The sequence below is a fragment of the Cinclus cinclus genome, chromosome 31 (assembly GCF_963662255.1).
Source record: "Cinclus cinclus chromosome 31, bCinCin1.1, whole genome shotgun sequence".
Lineage (NCBI taxonomy): Eukaryota > Metazoa > Chordata > Aves > Passeriformes > Cinclidae > Cinclus > Cinclus cinclus.
The window spans coordinates 1,371,206-1,385,747 of record NC_085076.1 but is presented as its reverse complement, the minus strand read 5'-3'; the positions used below and the strand labels follow the sequence as shown (position 1 = coordinate 1,385,747).

Genomic DNA, 14,542 nt, shown 5'->3' with positions numbered 1-14,542 from the left:
GCTGACGGATTGACTGACACATGGGGCCCTGTGTCACCAAAAGCAAGGCCTGAGCCAGCCCACCCACACACAGGTGTTTCAGAATGCCTCAAAAGACATCCAACTTTTCCTGTCCGTGACACCCCACCCTGTGTCGTGGCCTGACCCCGAGTCCTGAGGAAAAAGGAAAGACTGAGGAATACCCCCCAAGGCCTTTCTGACACCACTGTGTGGGGAACAGGGCACAGGAGGCGTTTGAGACAGCAGAGAAGGCAATCCAGAGCACTGGTTTTTAGTGGGAGCCAAAAATTGGAGAATCCCATTCCTAAAGCCCGACAGAGCTGAACAAGGAAACACCATGTCTGCCAGTTGAACCAAAAAGCTGCATTTTGTTGCCAATGAGAGGGCAAGGAGTCCTGTGCTCCCCTGGCACTGGGAGGAGAGATGAGGAGCCGTGGGTGTGCTGGGAGTGCTGAGAGGGGCATTGCAGAGGCACTTAGAGGACAGGGCTACTGGGAGAGAGAATGGGAACAACCTGGATCTACTGGGAGAAATGGAGAGGTACTGGGAGGAGAAGCAGGGAGGCCATGGAGGTACTGGGAGTGCAGTAGGGAGGGAATGGGGAAATCTCTGAGGGTTATGGGAGCACTTGGATGTGGAATGGGGAGTCACTGGTGGCAGTAGAAGGGGGGTGGGCATGGCCCTGTGGGTTCTGGGGGCACAGGGAGCTCTGGGGAGCTGGGGAGCCTGTGCAGCCTCACACGTGATCCCCAAGTTGTGCCCACCTACCCGTGAATGTTGAGAACACACGGGAACAGTGGGACGTACACAGGTATATGACTGCCCACAGGTGGGGTCCCCCAGTGCCCCCAGTGCCCGCAAGTGCCACCAGTGTCCCCCAGTGCCCAGCATGCCCCCAGTGTCACAGCACATTCCCGTAGATGTCCCCAGATTCCCGTGGTCGCCCATGGGTTGCTGGCAGCTCCGCGTAGGTCACCTGGGGATCCTGGAGTGTGGTGGCACGGGGGGACTCTGCGAGAGACACTGGCTGTGGCATCTGGCTGGGGGGACACTCATGGGTGACGTGTCCCTCTGTGTGTGTCCCAGCCTGGACTCACCCCCCATGTGCTCGGTGATCACGACGTGGGTGTACAGCACCTCCCCCTCCTCTGGGGGGGCCGAGGGCTCCAGTGGGGCCCTGAGGGAATAAAGGGGATGTGTGAGAGAGAATGGGGTTCTGGGGGTTGGGGGTCAAAGACGGGAGTGTGGTTTGGGCTCCCCGCTCACCTTTCCTGCTGCTTCCTGGCAGCTGCAAAGGAAAGAGGAGAGGGGGTAACTGTGGGGTCGCCAGGGCCCGGACCACTCTCAGGAATCCTGAAACCCCACTGCACCCTCAGTTTCCCCAATAGCCTCTGATAATCCCTGCTGCCCCCAGAACCCCTGAACCACCCCAGTGCACTGGACCATCTGAGCCCCTAGAAGCTCAAGTTTGTCAGGGAGTGGAACACTCTAAATTCCCCCAGGATCACTGAAAGTACCACCAAAATCCCTGCAAGGCCCTCCAACATGACCCTAAATCTTTTAAAACCCTGAACAAAAGTTCTCAGGGCACAAAGCAGACCAAATCAGAGGCTGTAAGTGCTGCCCCATCACCCTCACATTCCGGTGTCACCACAGCACCCCAAGGCCCCCATTGTCCCCATTGTCACCCACCCATGTTGTTCCACCGGTGCCAGCCCACAGCTCCACCCACGAGCAGCACCAGGAAGAGGAGGGACCCGCCAAGCCCTGTGGCCACTGCAGGGGACAGAAGGGACACATCAGGGTCACCTGTCACTCCTGGGGTCCTGCAATGCCAAAGACTCAGTGTGACCCCACCTGTGATCCAGAGTTGTCCAGTGGTTCCCTGTGGTGTCACCTCCAGGGCCAGCTCTGGGCTGAGTGCCCGGAACACGCGGTGCCCGTCCTGTCCCAGCTGGTTGGTGGCAATGCACTGGTAGGTGCCCGAATGTCCCACATCGACGTCCCCAAGCTCCAGGAGGGGACCCCGGGCCACCTCCTGCCCATTGTGGAGCCAGGTGAAGGTGACAGGGGCTGAGCCCACCTGCACCGAGCAACGCAGGGTCACGGGGTCACCTGGGTGCACCTGGAGTGCCGGGGGACCGGGGGTGATGGTGGCATTGGCCACGGGCACTGCAGGGACACAGAAAAGGCTGGCACGTGGCCGGGGAGGATGGGGATGCTGTGGGTGGGGTCACCCCCAGCCCGAGGGTCCCGCTCACCCAGGACTGTGACATTCAGGGGGACACTCTGGGCCACGCTTTCACCGTCGCTGACCCGGCACTGGTAGTGGCCGCTGTCATTGTCCCCAACGTGCCGCAGCTCCAGGCGGGGGCCGGTGCCCAGCGTTGCCCCCAAGCCCTCCCGGTGCCAGGAGAAGGACAGGGGACCTGTCCCCATGGCCACCGTGCAGCTCAGCACCAGGCTGTCTCCAAGTGCCAGCTGTCCTCCAGGGGGCTGCACCGACAGGGACACCCCCGAGGGTGGGACCTCTGTGGGGAGACACAGGAGGGAGTGGGGAGATGGGAGGAGTGGGGAACACCAGAGCGATGTGAGGAAATCAGGGTAGGGGAAGGATCAGAGAGGGGTGGGGAGATCCCAGTTAGGAAGAACAGGGCGCAGACACGGGGGTGAGGCTTGGAAAAGTGTGGACGGGACCCCCAGGAAGGATGGGACATTGAGGGAGGTGTCTCATGGAGAGGGCTGAAGGGAAGGCCACGGAAGATTCTAGAGACCCAGACGGGGAAGTTGGGCAATGTAGGAACCAAGAAGAGGGAGAGACACCTTACCCAGGGAGGGGTGAGGGAACCTGGAGAGGGATGGAGGCACCAGGGAAAGCGATTGGGAGGACTCAGGGAGGGAGCTGGGAAGGCAGGGGAGCATGGAGAGGGTTGAGGGAGGATGGGAGAACTGGGAGGGCTCTGGGGGCTCCCCGTGCCCATCCCTGCACTCACTGTGCACCGTGACGCCGAGCTGGGCGCTGCTCTTCCTCACAGCCCCATCCCCGGAGCTCACCTGGCACCTGTAATTCCCCGAGTGGGAGAACCCCACGGTGGGCACCAGGAGCTGCGGGGACCCCTGCGGGCCCCCCACCCTCTGCCCGTCCCGGTAGAAGCTGTACAGGAGGGGGGCTGGGGGCCGCAGGGGGCTGGGGGTGCTGAGGCAACTGAGATTGAGGGGGGACCCCTCGGTGAGCTCGGAGGGACCCTCCAGCACCGGCACTGAGAAGAGCTCTGGGAAGGAGATGGGGGTGGGGAGCGTGACTCCGAGTGCACTGAGAAGTGGCTTTGGGGGTATCAGGATATTTGGATTCCAGCCGTGGGGGTGCTCACCATGCACTGTCACTGTCACCAGCGCTGACACTTTCATTTCTGAGCCCACCAAGCCCTCGCATTGGTAGCGACCACTGCTGTGCACCTGCAGACGGGACAGGGACAGCTCGGTGCGACTGAGGTGCCCCCCTAAATCCTTCCCATCCTTGTGAAATTTTACTCTGGTGAGTAGTTTATCAGGCTGGCCCCGGCAGCGCAGTGTCACCGTGTCCCCCTCCAGCAGTGCCCGTGCTGGCACCTGCAGCACCAGCGGCTCTGTGGGACAGCAGGGTCCCGTCACACTGAGGAGCCCTAGACAGCTCCAAAGTGGGTGCCCATGGCACCGGGGACATCTGGCTGCAGTGTCCAGTGCACGGGAGGGTCCCAGGGACACCAGGAGCAGCCCCGTGGCACAGCTGTCACCAGTGGGGTCCCACCGCACTGGGGTGCACTGGGATACACTGGGATGTCCCTGTGTGCAGGGGACAGGCTCTGGCCACACGAGGGCTGTGAGGCCACCCACGGACTGGAGCCCACCCAGAGCTCTCAGGGAGCCACCCTGAGCATTTCAGATCCCCCTCACCATTTGACACCAGCATGGGGGGGCTGAGCCCACTGCCGGGTCTGTCACACGTGTAGGTGCCACTCTCGGTGACAAGGAAGCTGTCGCGTCCATCCTGCCCCCAGCGCTGCCAGTCCTTGTACCAGGTGGTGGCACCGGCGGTGCCCGAGCCCTGGCAGGTCAGTGTCACCCAGTCCCACAGCACCGCCGGTGTCCAGGGGGGCTGCACGAGGAGCTGGGTGGTCTGGGCACCTGCGGGTGACAGGGGACACCAGCCTGCCAGGGCCAGCGCGGGGATAGGGACAGCGGGGTGGGGACATGGCATCCCCCGAGGACTCACCAGCGAGGCCGAGGGTCTGGGCTGGAAGGGAGAAGGGACAGGGCTGGTTGGGGGTGGCCCTGCAGGGACAGCAGCACCTGGGGCACCTGCCGTGGTGTCTGTCCCCAAAACTGTCTGTTCCCATGGGGACACCGGGGTAGCACGGAGATTTGGAGGACTGGGACACCTCTGTCACCCTGGACTGAGGTAGGACATGGGGACACTGTGGACACCCCATGCGTGCACAGGTCACCTCCACCAGCCCTACAGCACCTGTCGCCATGACCACATCCCCATGGCCCTGTGTCCGTGATCCCATTCCGATGGCTCCTGTCCCCATGGCCCATCTGCATGGGACGTGGCCCTTGTCCCTGTCCCTGCATCCCTGTCTCCCTGTGTCCTTGTTCCCACAGCAGCCCCTACATCCCAGACATGAAATATCTGTCCCCCTGTTCCCATCCCCACATCTCAGTTCCCCTGTTCCTGTCCCCACCACTCTGGTCACACTGGTGTCCATGCCCAGGCCCTGGCTCTGTTTGGCCTTGGGGACCTCAGGGGACCCCACAGCCCCCCCTGTGCCCGCTCCCCACCGGTCTCTGCCTCACCAGGGCCCATCCCTGCGGCGTCAGGCCCGTGCCCGGGGCACTCACCCCACAGGAGCAGCGCCACCTTCCCGGCCATCCCGGTGTCCCCGGCCATGGGCACTGGCTGTCACTCGCTGCCAGGGCCACCTGTCCCCTGGCTGGCGGCTCTTGGGATGAAGGGACAGGAAGCGAGCTCAGGTCTCGTCTTCGTGTGTAGGTGGCCCTTGGTTGGGGAGGGGTGTGGACAGGATGGGGGCAGGGTGGGGACCTTGTAGGACATGGGGGTGATGGTGGGACATGGTGGGGACAGGATGTGTCCACAATTTGGAGGTTGGGGTCGTGCTGGGACCCAGGATGTGTTTCAATGTCACTGGGGTGCCAGGGATGGGGCCACATGGGAATGGGGGTCCCAAGGTTTGGGTGGAGTCAGAGTTGGGGATGAGGGTCAAAGACCAAAGTGGCCTCCCAGGATTTGAGATCCTGGGATGAATCCCCGGGATGGAGGTCCCAGGGGCATGGGGTTGCTGGGGAAAATCATGGTCCACAAGGGAGAGGTGAGGTCCCAGAGGCTTAAACTGCCTGGATGGGGATCCTTGGGAATGGAGACCGTGTAGAATGGCATTCCTGGTATGGGGGTCCCAGGGCAGGGGGACAGAAGGAATGGGGGTGCCTTGGTTGGGGTCCCATGGGAATGGGGGTGCCAGGGATGGGCAGTGGCTGGGCAGGCCCCATGGGTCACAGCTCCTGCCCTGGGTACCTCAGATTTTCGGGTCACTAAGGGCCCAGCTCTGTAGCCCGGGATGTCCCGTGGTTTGAGGGGGTCACCTAAACCCCAAAGGAACATTCCGAGGGTCTGTGGGTCTCTGTCCCCCTGACGTCCCAGGGACATTTTCCAATCTTCAATTTCCATTCCCTTCCTTTAATCCCTCAATTTCACACAAACCCCGAACCCCTCTCTCTTCCAGACTTGATGATCCTGTAGAACACCTGATCAGGGAATGGGTTGGGGGAACCCCAGGGTGGGGGAAGCAGAGGGTGAGGGGTCTGCAGGGAGGGGTGGGGAGGCTGTGGGGCATGGGGGTGTCCAGCTGTGCCCCCCAACACTTTCACTTTCTCTCTCCTGCAGCAGGAGGAAGAGGCTGTTTGTGCTGAGAGCCACACGGGGCAGGTTCTGTCCAGGGGGGCACATCCAGGGCTCCTGTCCTGGGGGTTCCTGTCCCAGGGGGACACATCCTGCCCGAGGGGGTCTTGTCCTGGGGGATGGTGGCTCCGGGGGGTTCCAGACTTCTCCATTCTCCCTCCCTCCTCCCGTGCAGGATCTGAGCCAGCAAGAGCAGCTTGGGAATGGAGCCCCAGGCAGGAAGGAGCTCCCAAAGTCCTCCTGCTGGGAGCCAGTGGCCATCCAGGTGTGGGGCCCGGCCATGGCCCAGCCCCACTGCTCAGGGATGGGCATTGGCCAGCCCTGCTCTGGCCAGCCCCAGGTGGCAGCCAGGACCTGAGGCTCCCCCCACCCCCTTGCCTTTGATTCTGGCAGCTTTTGAGCTGCTGCAAAGGTGAGAATTCTGTGGGGGGAAATGGCCTGGCTGTGGTTTGCTGAGCCCTGCAAGAAGCCCAAAACCCCGTGTGAGCCCAAGCAGTGGCTCTGCGAGGGCCTTTGATGGTTTTCAGAGCAGGGCTGGCTGGAAACCCCCCCTGCAGGGGCAGCTGTGAGGGAACCAGTGTGGAAATGCAGCAATTGATCCTTTGGTCCCTGTCCCAAAGGGACTGAGAGAGACCCAAAACTCCTGCAAATCCTACAAGGATCTGCTCAGCAACCAGCTGCACTTTGGAACCTCTCTCAAAGAAGGCTTGGGTTCTGGATGGGGACACCAGAAGAGAGGCAAAAGTGTGGAAATACCGAGCAGGAGCTGCCCACGTGGCTCTGGGGCACAGGGCTGTCACAGCAGGAGCAGGGAGAGCCAAGGCAGGGGAATTCAGGGCAGGCTGCAGTGGATTTACCAGGGAATCAGAGCCTGAGGGACACACGGGCATTTCCACACATTGCTGTGCAATCCCTGCTCCAAGGATGAACAGAGTTTCTGCCCTTTTGGCAGCACAACCCATGGGAAGGAAATCAAGCTTCAGGGTGGGCATGAGAAAAATGGGCAGAGTTCCTAACTCTGGCCCAACAAAAGCCTTCCTTATGGGCAGGGCTGCAGCCCGGCAGGCAGGTAACAATCCCATGGACCTGTTGGACACTCAGGGAGATTCCACACTCTGTGTTATCCACAAGCAAACGCTGTTCTGTGATGCACTACTGGGCTCCTGAAGAGAACCAAACCATCTCATTTCCCTGTGATTTGTTTGTACTGTGAGCGACTTGCGGAATGACCAAGCATTTAAAGGATTGTAGAAACCAGAATATTTTATACATTGCCAGTTTGATTTTTGCTGAGTTCGTTGTTGACTGTGACCAAAACGATGAAGGAACATATTTTTGCCTTTATTCTGTGGATGCATAATTTTGCCTCCTCCAATTGGGCAACAGGGAAATCCAGCAAATGTAGCCTGGGATTTCCCATCATCAGGGCAAGGTCGTAACAAGAACCCCCTTAAGTTTGGGCAACCAAGATGTGCCAGGGCCCAAGTGGGGACAACGGGAATGCTCAGAGATCCCAGGACAGAGGTGCCCAGGATGTGCCCCCTCTGGGACAGGAATCCCCATGGACGTGGCACCCCTAGAAGAATGAGGACCCCACTGGCACAAGACCTCAGGACAAGAGCCAGGCATCAGCACTCCAGAGGAGCCCTTTTCCCTCAGGGCAGGACCCCTCTGGATGTGCCCCCCAGGCCAGAATCCACGTCCTGGCTTCAGCATAAACGGCCTCTTCCTTCTGCTGCAGAAAAGAGAAAGTGAAAATCCTGAGGGTGGGGACATGGCCAGACAGCTCCATCTCCCCCAGCCCCCCAACCTCTGCCTGCACCCCCAGCCCCCTTTTCCCCTTCCTGGCATCCCTCAGCTGTTGCCTGCTCAGGTGTTCCCTGGAATGGCTGAGCCAGGAAATGTGGGGATGGGAAAAAGCCCAGGGGTGTGTGGGGCAGAGAGCCAGAACCTTCCAGGACAAGGCTGGGGAGCCCCCCTGGCCATGATCATCCTGTGGGAGCTGTGCTGGGCTCTGAGCCACCCCAAAATCTGAGGCACTCTGCGAAGGAGCTGTGACCCCTGTGCCCACCCAGCCACTGCCCATCCCTGGGACCCCCATTCATGTGGGAACCCAGCCCTGGCACCACCATTCCCTTGGTCTCTCCTCCATGGGAACCGCCATCCCATCACTGCCATTACCCAGCACTGCCATTGTCTTTATCCCATCCCAGGGGCTGCTTCTTCCCCCAGAACCCCGATTCCCAAGGGTCCCTCTTGTCCCCCTGCACCCAAAACCCTTGGACCCACATGCCATGACACCCATCCTTGGCCCCCTGCACCACCACTGCCTCCAAATTCTGGACACATCCTGCCCAAACCATGTCCCACCATCACCCCCATGTCCCACAAGTTCCCCACCCTGCCCCCATCCTGTCCACACCCCTCCCCCACCAAGGGCCACCTACACACGAGGACGAGACCTGAGCTCGCTTCCTGTCCCTTCATCCCAAGAGCCGCCAGCCAGGGGACAGGTGGCCCTGGCAGCGAGTGACAGCCAGTGCTCATGGCCGGGGACATCAGGATGGCCGGGAAGGTGGCGCTTCTCCTGTGGGGTGAGTGCCCTGGGCACGGGCCTGACGCCCCAGGGATGGGCCCTGGAGAGGCAGAGACTGGTGGGGAGGGGGCACAGGGGGGGCTGTGGGGTCCCCTGAGGTCCCCAAGGCCAAACAGGTCCAGGGCCTGGGCATGGACCCCGGTGTGACCAGAGTGGTGGGGACGAGAACAGGGGAACTGGGATGTGGGGATGGGAACATAGGAACAGAGATGTGGGGAAAAGGATGAGGGAAAAGGAACCTTGAGGAATAGGGGCAGATGTAGGGACAGGGAGTGGGAGACAGGGATGCAGGGACAGGGACAAGGGCCGCGTCCCATGCAGATGGGCCATGGGGACAGGAGCCATCGCAAGGGGATCACGGGCACAGGGCCATGGGGATGTGACCATGGGGACAGGTGCTGTAGGGCTGGTGGAGGTGACCTGTGCACGCATGGGGTGTCCGCAGTGTCCCCATGTCCTGCCTCAGCCCAGGGTGACAGGGGTGTCCCAGTCCTCCAAATCTCCGTGCTACCCCGGTGTCCCCATGGGAACAGACAGTTTTGGGGACAGACACCACGGCAGGTGCCCCAGGTGCTGCTGTCCCTGCAGGGCCACCCCCACCCAGCCCTGTCCCTTCTCCCTTCCAGCCCAGACCCTCGGCCTCGCTGGTGAGTCCTCAGGGGATGCCATGTCCCCGCCCCGCTGTCCCCAGCCCCGCGCTGGCCCTGGCAGGCTGGTGTCCCCTGTCACCCGCAGGTGCCCAGACCACCCAGCTCCTCGTGCAGCCCCCCTGGACGCCGGCGGTGCTGTGGGACCGGGTGACACTGACCTGCCAGGGCTCAGGCACCGCCGGTGCCACCACCTGGTACAAGGACGGGCGGCGCTGGGGGCAGGATGGACGTGACAGATTCCTTGTCACCGAGAGTGGCACCTACACGTGTGACAGACCCGGCAGTGGGCGCAGCCCCCCCGTGCTGGTGTCAAATGGTGAGGGGGGATCTGAAATGCTCAGGGTGGCTCCCTGAGAGCTCTGGGTGGGCTCCAGTCCGTGGGTGGCCTCACAGCCCTCGTGTGCCCAGAGCCTGTCCCCTGCACCCAGGGACATCCCAGTGCATCCCAGTGCACCCCAGTGCGGTGGGACCCCACTGGTGACAGCTGTGCCACGGGGCTGCTCCTGGTGTCCCTGGGATCCTCCTGTGCACTGGACACTACAGCCAGATGTTCCCGGTGCCATGGGCACCCACTTTGGAGCTGTCTCGGGCTCCTCAGTGTGACGGGACCCTGCTGTCCCACAGAGCCGCTGGTGCTGCAGGTGCCAGCACGGGCACTGCTGGAGGGGGACACGGTGACACTGCGCTGCCGGGGCTGGTCGCACAACCCTGTCAACAGCGTGAGATTTTACCAGGATGACAAGGATTTGAGTGGGTCCATCACAAGCCCTGCGCTGTCCCTGTCCACCCAAGAGATCCAAAACCGCTGCAGCTATCGATGCACGGGCTGGGTGGGATCAGAAAAGAAAGTGTCAGCACCGGTGAGACTGACAGTGCACGGTGAGCATCCCCACAGCTGGAACCCCAATATCCTGACACCCCAAAGCCACTTCTCAGTGCAATCAGAGTCACACTCCCCACCCCCATCTCCTTCCCCGAGCTCTTCTCAGTGCCAGTGCTGGAAGGTCCCCCTGAGCTCACCGTGGGGTCCCCCCTCAATCTCAGCTGCCTCAGCACCCCCAGGGCCTTGCGGCCCCCAGCGCCCCTCCTGTACAGCTTCTACCGGGATGGGCAGAGGGTGGGGGGCCCGCAGGGCTCCCGGCAGCTCCTGGTGCCCGCCGTGGGGTTCTCCCACTCAGGGAAATACAGCTGCGAGGTGAGCTCTGAAGGGGGGACCGTGCAGAAGAGCAGTGCCCGGCTCGGCGTCAGGGTGCGCAGTGAGTGTGTGGATGGGCACAGGGAGGCCCCAGAGCCCACCCAGGTCTCCCAACCCCGCTCAACCCTCTCCGTGCTGCCCTGTCTTCCCAGCTCCCTCCCTTGGTCTCCCCATTGCATTCCCTGGTGCCTTCATCCCTCACCAAGTCCCCTCACCCCTCCCTGGAGAAGCTGCCCCTCCCTATCCAATTTCCCTCCATTGTCCACATGTCCCACCATCCCTGTCTGGGTCCCCAAAATCTTTCCTGGGGTTCCCTTCAGCCCTCTCCATACGTCACCTCGTTCAATGTCCCATCCTCCCTGGGGGTCAGTTCCACTCTCTTCCAATCCTCGCCCCCATGTCTGCACCCCTTTTTTTCCTAACTGGGACCTCTCCACACCACTCAGATCTGCCCCCTCCCTGAAACACTCACTGCTCCCTGGTGTCCCACACTCCTCCCATATCCCCACTCCCTCCTGTTTCCACCCACAGGGGTCCCACCCTCGGGTGTGTCTCTGTCGGTTCAGCCCCCCGGAGGACAGGTGGCACTGGGGGACAGCCTGGTGCTGAGCTGCACAGTGACCATGGGGACAGGTCCCCTGTCCTTCTCCTGGCACCGGGAGGGCTCGGGGGCAACCCAGGGCACCGGCCCCCACCTGGAGCTGCGGCACGTTGGGGACAATGACAGCGGCCACTACCAGTGCCGGGTCAGCGACGGTGAAAGCGTGGCCCAGAGTGTCCCCCTGAATGTCACTGTCCTGGGTGAGCGGGACCCTCGGGCTGGGGGTGACCCCACCCACAGCATCCCCATCCTCCCCGGCCACGTGCCAGCCCTGTCTGTGTCCCCGCAGTGCCCGTGGCCAATGCCACCATCACCCCCAGTCCCCCGGCACTCCAGGTGCGCCCAGGTGACCCCGTGACCCTGCGCTGCTCGGTGCAGGTGGGCTCAGCCCCTGTCACCTTCACCTGGCTGCACAACGGCCAGGAGCTGGCCCGGGGTCCCCTCCTGGAGCTTGGGGACATCGATGTGGGACATTCGGGGACCTACCAGTGCATGGCCACCAACCAGGTGGGACAGGACGGGCACCGCGTGTTCCGGGCACTCAGCCCAGAGCTGGCCCTGGAGGTGACACTACAGGGAACCACTGGACACCTCTGGATCATAGGTGGGGTCACAATGAGTCATTGGGATTGCAGGACCCCTGGAGTGACAGGCGACCCTGATGTGTCTCTTCTGTCCCCTGCAGCGGCCACAGGGCTTGGCGGGTCCCTCCTCTTCCTGGTGCTGCTCGTGCGTGGAGCTGTGCGCTGGCACAGGTGGAACAACATGGGTGGGTGACAATGGGGACAATGGGGGCCCCGAGGAGCTGGGAGGACACCGGAATGTGAGGGTGATGGGGCAGCACTTACAGCCTCTGATTTGGTCCGCTTTGTGCGCTGAGAACTTTTGTTCAGGATTTTAAAAAATTTAGGGTCATGTTGGAGAGCTTTGCAGGGATTTTGGTGGTTCTTTCAGTGATCCTGGAGGAATTTAGAGTGTTCCACTCCCTGACAAACTCGAGCTTCTAGGGCCTCTGATGGTCCAGTGCACTGGGGTGGTTCAGGGGTTCTGGGGGCAGCAGGGATTATCAGAGGACACCGGGGAAACTGAGGGTGCAGTGGGGTTTCTGGATCCCTGAGAGTGGTCCAGGCCCTGGGGAACCCACAGTTACCCCTCTCCTCTTTCCTTTGCAGCTGCCAGGAAGCAGCAGGAAAGGTGAGTGGGGAGCCCAAACCACACTCCCATCTTTGACCCCAACCCCCAGACCCCCCTGTCTCTCTCACACATCCCCTTTATTCCCTTAGGCCCCTTCCGGAGCCCCCAGCCCCCCCAGAGGAGGGGGAGGTGCTGTACACCCACATCGTGATCACCGAGCAGATGGGGGGTGAGTCCAGGCTGGGACACACACAGAGGGACACATCACCCATGAGTGTCCCCCCAGCCAGATGCCACAGCCAGTGTCTCTTGCAGCGTGCCCCCGTGCCACCACACTCCAGGATCCCCAGGTGACCTACGAGGAGCTGCCAGCAACCCATGGGCGACCAAGGGAATCTGGGGACATCTACGGAAATGTGCTGTGACACTTGAGGCAAGGCTCGGCACTGGGGGAACTGGGGGCACTGAAGGCACTGGGGGCACAGGTGGACCTCAGCTACGGGTAGACACACAAGTGTGTCCCCCCCATCGCTCCCATGGGGTCCCAACATTCACGGATAGGTGGGCACAACTTGGGGCTCACGTGTGAGGCTGCACAGGGCACCCAAGCTACCCTTGCCCCCCAGACCCCACAAGGCCATCCCCACCCCTCTTCCACTGTCACCACTGACTCACCATTCCACATCCAAGTGCTGCCACAATCTTCAGAGATTTCCCCATTCCCTCCCCACTGTGCTCTCAGTACCCCCATGGCCTCCCTGTTTCTCCTCCCAGTGCCTCTCCATTTCTCCCAGTAGATCCAGGTGCTTCCCATTCTCTCTCCCAGTCCCCCTGTCCTCCCAGTGCCTCTGCAATGCCCCTCTCAGCAGTCCCAGCACACCCACGGCTCCTCATCTCTCCTCCCCTTGCCAGGGGAACACAGGACTCGTTGCCCTCTCATTGGCACCAAAATGCAGCTTTTTGGTTCAACTGGCAGACATGATGTTTCTTTGTTCAGCTCTGTTGGGCTTTAGGAATGGGATTCTCCAATTTTTGGATGCCAGTAAAAACCAGTGCTCTGGATTGCCTTCTCTGCTCTCTCAAACGCCTCCTGTGCCGTGTTCCCCACACAATGATTTGACAACAGCCCTGAGGAGTTTCCTGAGCATCCCTCATTTCCTGAGGAGTCGGGATCATGCCATGGCACAGGGTGGGGTGTCAGCGACAGGAAAAGTTGGTGTCTTGAGACATTTTGGAACCCCTGTGTGTGGCAGGGCTGGCTCAGGCCTTGCTTTTGCTGACACAGGGCCCCATGTGTCCAGCAGTCTGTCAGCCATGGCACACTGGGGACACAGTGACGCTCTGCCAAACTCATCTCCTGAGTGGTGATTCAGCAGGGGTCCCAGCTTGGGAGAGGACCTTGGTGGACCCAGGACTTAAAAGGTAACGCATGAGGTGGCCAAGTGTCTGACCACGTCTGCTGTTGGAGTGTGTGTCCAATCCACACTGGAACCCAGGAGCTGGAATCTGTCTTGGTTTAAAAGAGAAACCTCTGCCAAGGAAAGGAGAATGGAAAAGGAAATGGAATGGAAAGAGGACTAGTCCCTCCAAATTCTTGTATTTGCGCAAATTCTGGGGCTTCCAGGCAAATGATTAAGAAAAGGAATAACAGTTCATTGCTAGGAAATTTGCAGAACAGAACAAAACAACCAAGAACAGAGGAACAGAAATTTCCAACCTGCTGAGGGCTCTTTGTTCATCTTTGATGTCGTTATGAACACGGCCAGCAGGGGGCGCTGCTGCAGGGAGCACTTCCGGCCAGCAGGGGGCGCCCCGGTGCCAGCTCCAACCCCTCAGGGGCCATGGAGGCCTCGGCCCCGTGAGGGACCAGGGGAAATCGCTCCTTTTGCAAACTCACGGGCACCAATCGCTCCCGCCATTACCACCGGCAGCAGGCAGAGCAGACGGAGGCAGCAGGATGGATCTCAGTGCCCGGTGCCCACGTAGCAGTGTCCTGGGGCCAGGCACACACCCTGCACAACCCCCGCCACCGCTCCCCCTGATCCCCAAAGGAAGGAAGGCGACACCAAACCCCAGGCAGTTCTCAGGTGCACAGCAGCACCTCCCGTGCCTTTGCACCACAATCCCTGAAAACCCTCAGCCTTTCACTGCCTTTTCCCCCTTCAGCCCTGGCACAGCAGCTCGGGGAATGTTCAATTGCCCTGGGATGTCGAGGAAAGCAGGCGCTCCTTGCAGGCACTGCCCCCAGATCTGCCCCCAAGAAATGTTTTTTGACTGCCAGGAATTTTCCTGGAACTTGTCAACATGACCACTGCTCAGGGATGGGCATTGGCCAGCCCTGCTCTGGCCAGCCCCAGGTGGCAGCCAGGACCTGAGGCTCCCCCCACCCCCTTGCCTTTGATTCTGGCAG

General features: G+C 61.3%; 2 protein-coding genes across 2 annotated transcripts; one reads left to right on the top strand and one right to left on the bottom strand.

The window, feature by feature from the left end:
- Window positions 1-901: 901 nt before the first annotated feature.
- Window positions 902-5,659, bottom strand: LOC134055098 (Fc receptor-like protein 2). Its single transcript, XM_062511229.1, has 11 exons — window positions 5,573-5,659; window positions 4,901-4,982; window positions 4,253-4,273; window positions 3,934-4,164; window positions 3,372-3,626; window positions 2,994-3,272; window positions 2,262-2,531; window positions 1,843-2,172; window positions 1,689-1,776; window positions 1,098-1,177; window positions 902-1,011 (listed from the first exon to the last, which is right to left on the bottom strand). The coding sequence occupies exons 1-11, from the start codon at window positions 5,657-5,659 to the stop codon at window positions 902-904; spliced, it is 1,833 nt and encodes a 610-aa protein (XP_062367213.1).
- A 154-nt stretch (window positions 5,660-5,813) lies between these two features.
- On the top strand, window positions 5,814-12,557 carry LOC134055097 (Fc receptor-like protein 2). Its single transcript, XM_062511227.1, has 14 exons — window positions 5,814-5,834; window positions 5,942-5,983; window positions 6,132-6,221; window positions 8,450-8,531; window positions 9,179-9,199; window positions 9,288-9,518; window positions 9,827-10,079; window positions 10,178-10,458; window positions 10,929-11,198; window positions 11,288-11,617; window positions 11,684-11,767; window positions 12,171-12,192; window positions 12,282-12,361; window positions 12,448-12,557. The coding sequence occupies exons 1-14, from the start codon at window positions 5,814-5,816 to the stop codon at window positions 12,555-12,557; spliced, it is 1,917 nt and encodes a 638-aa protein (XP_062367211.1).
- The last annotated feature ends 1,985 nt before the right edge of the window (window positions 12,558-14,542 follow it).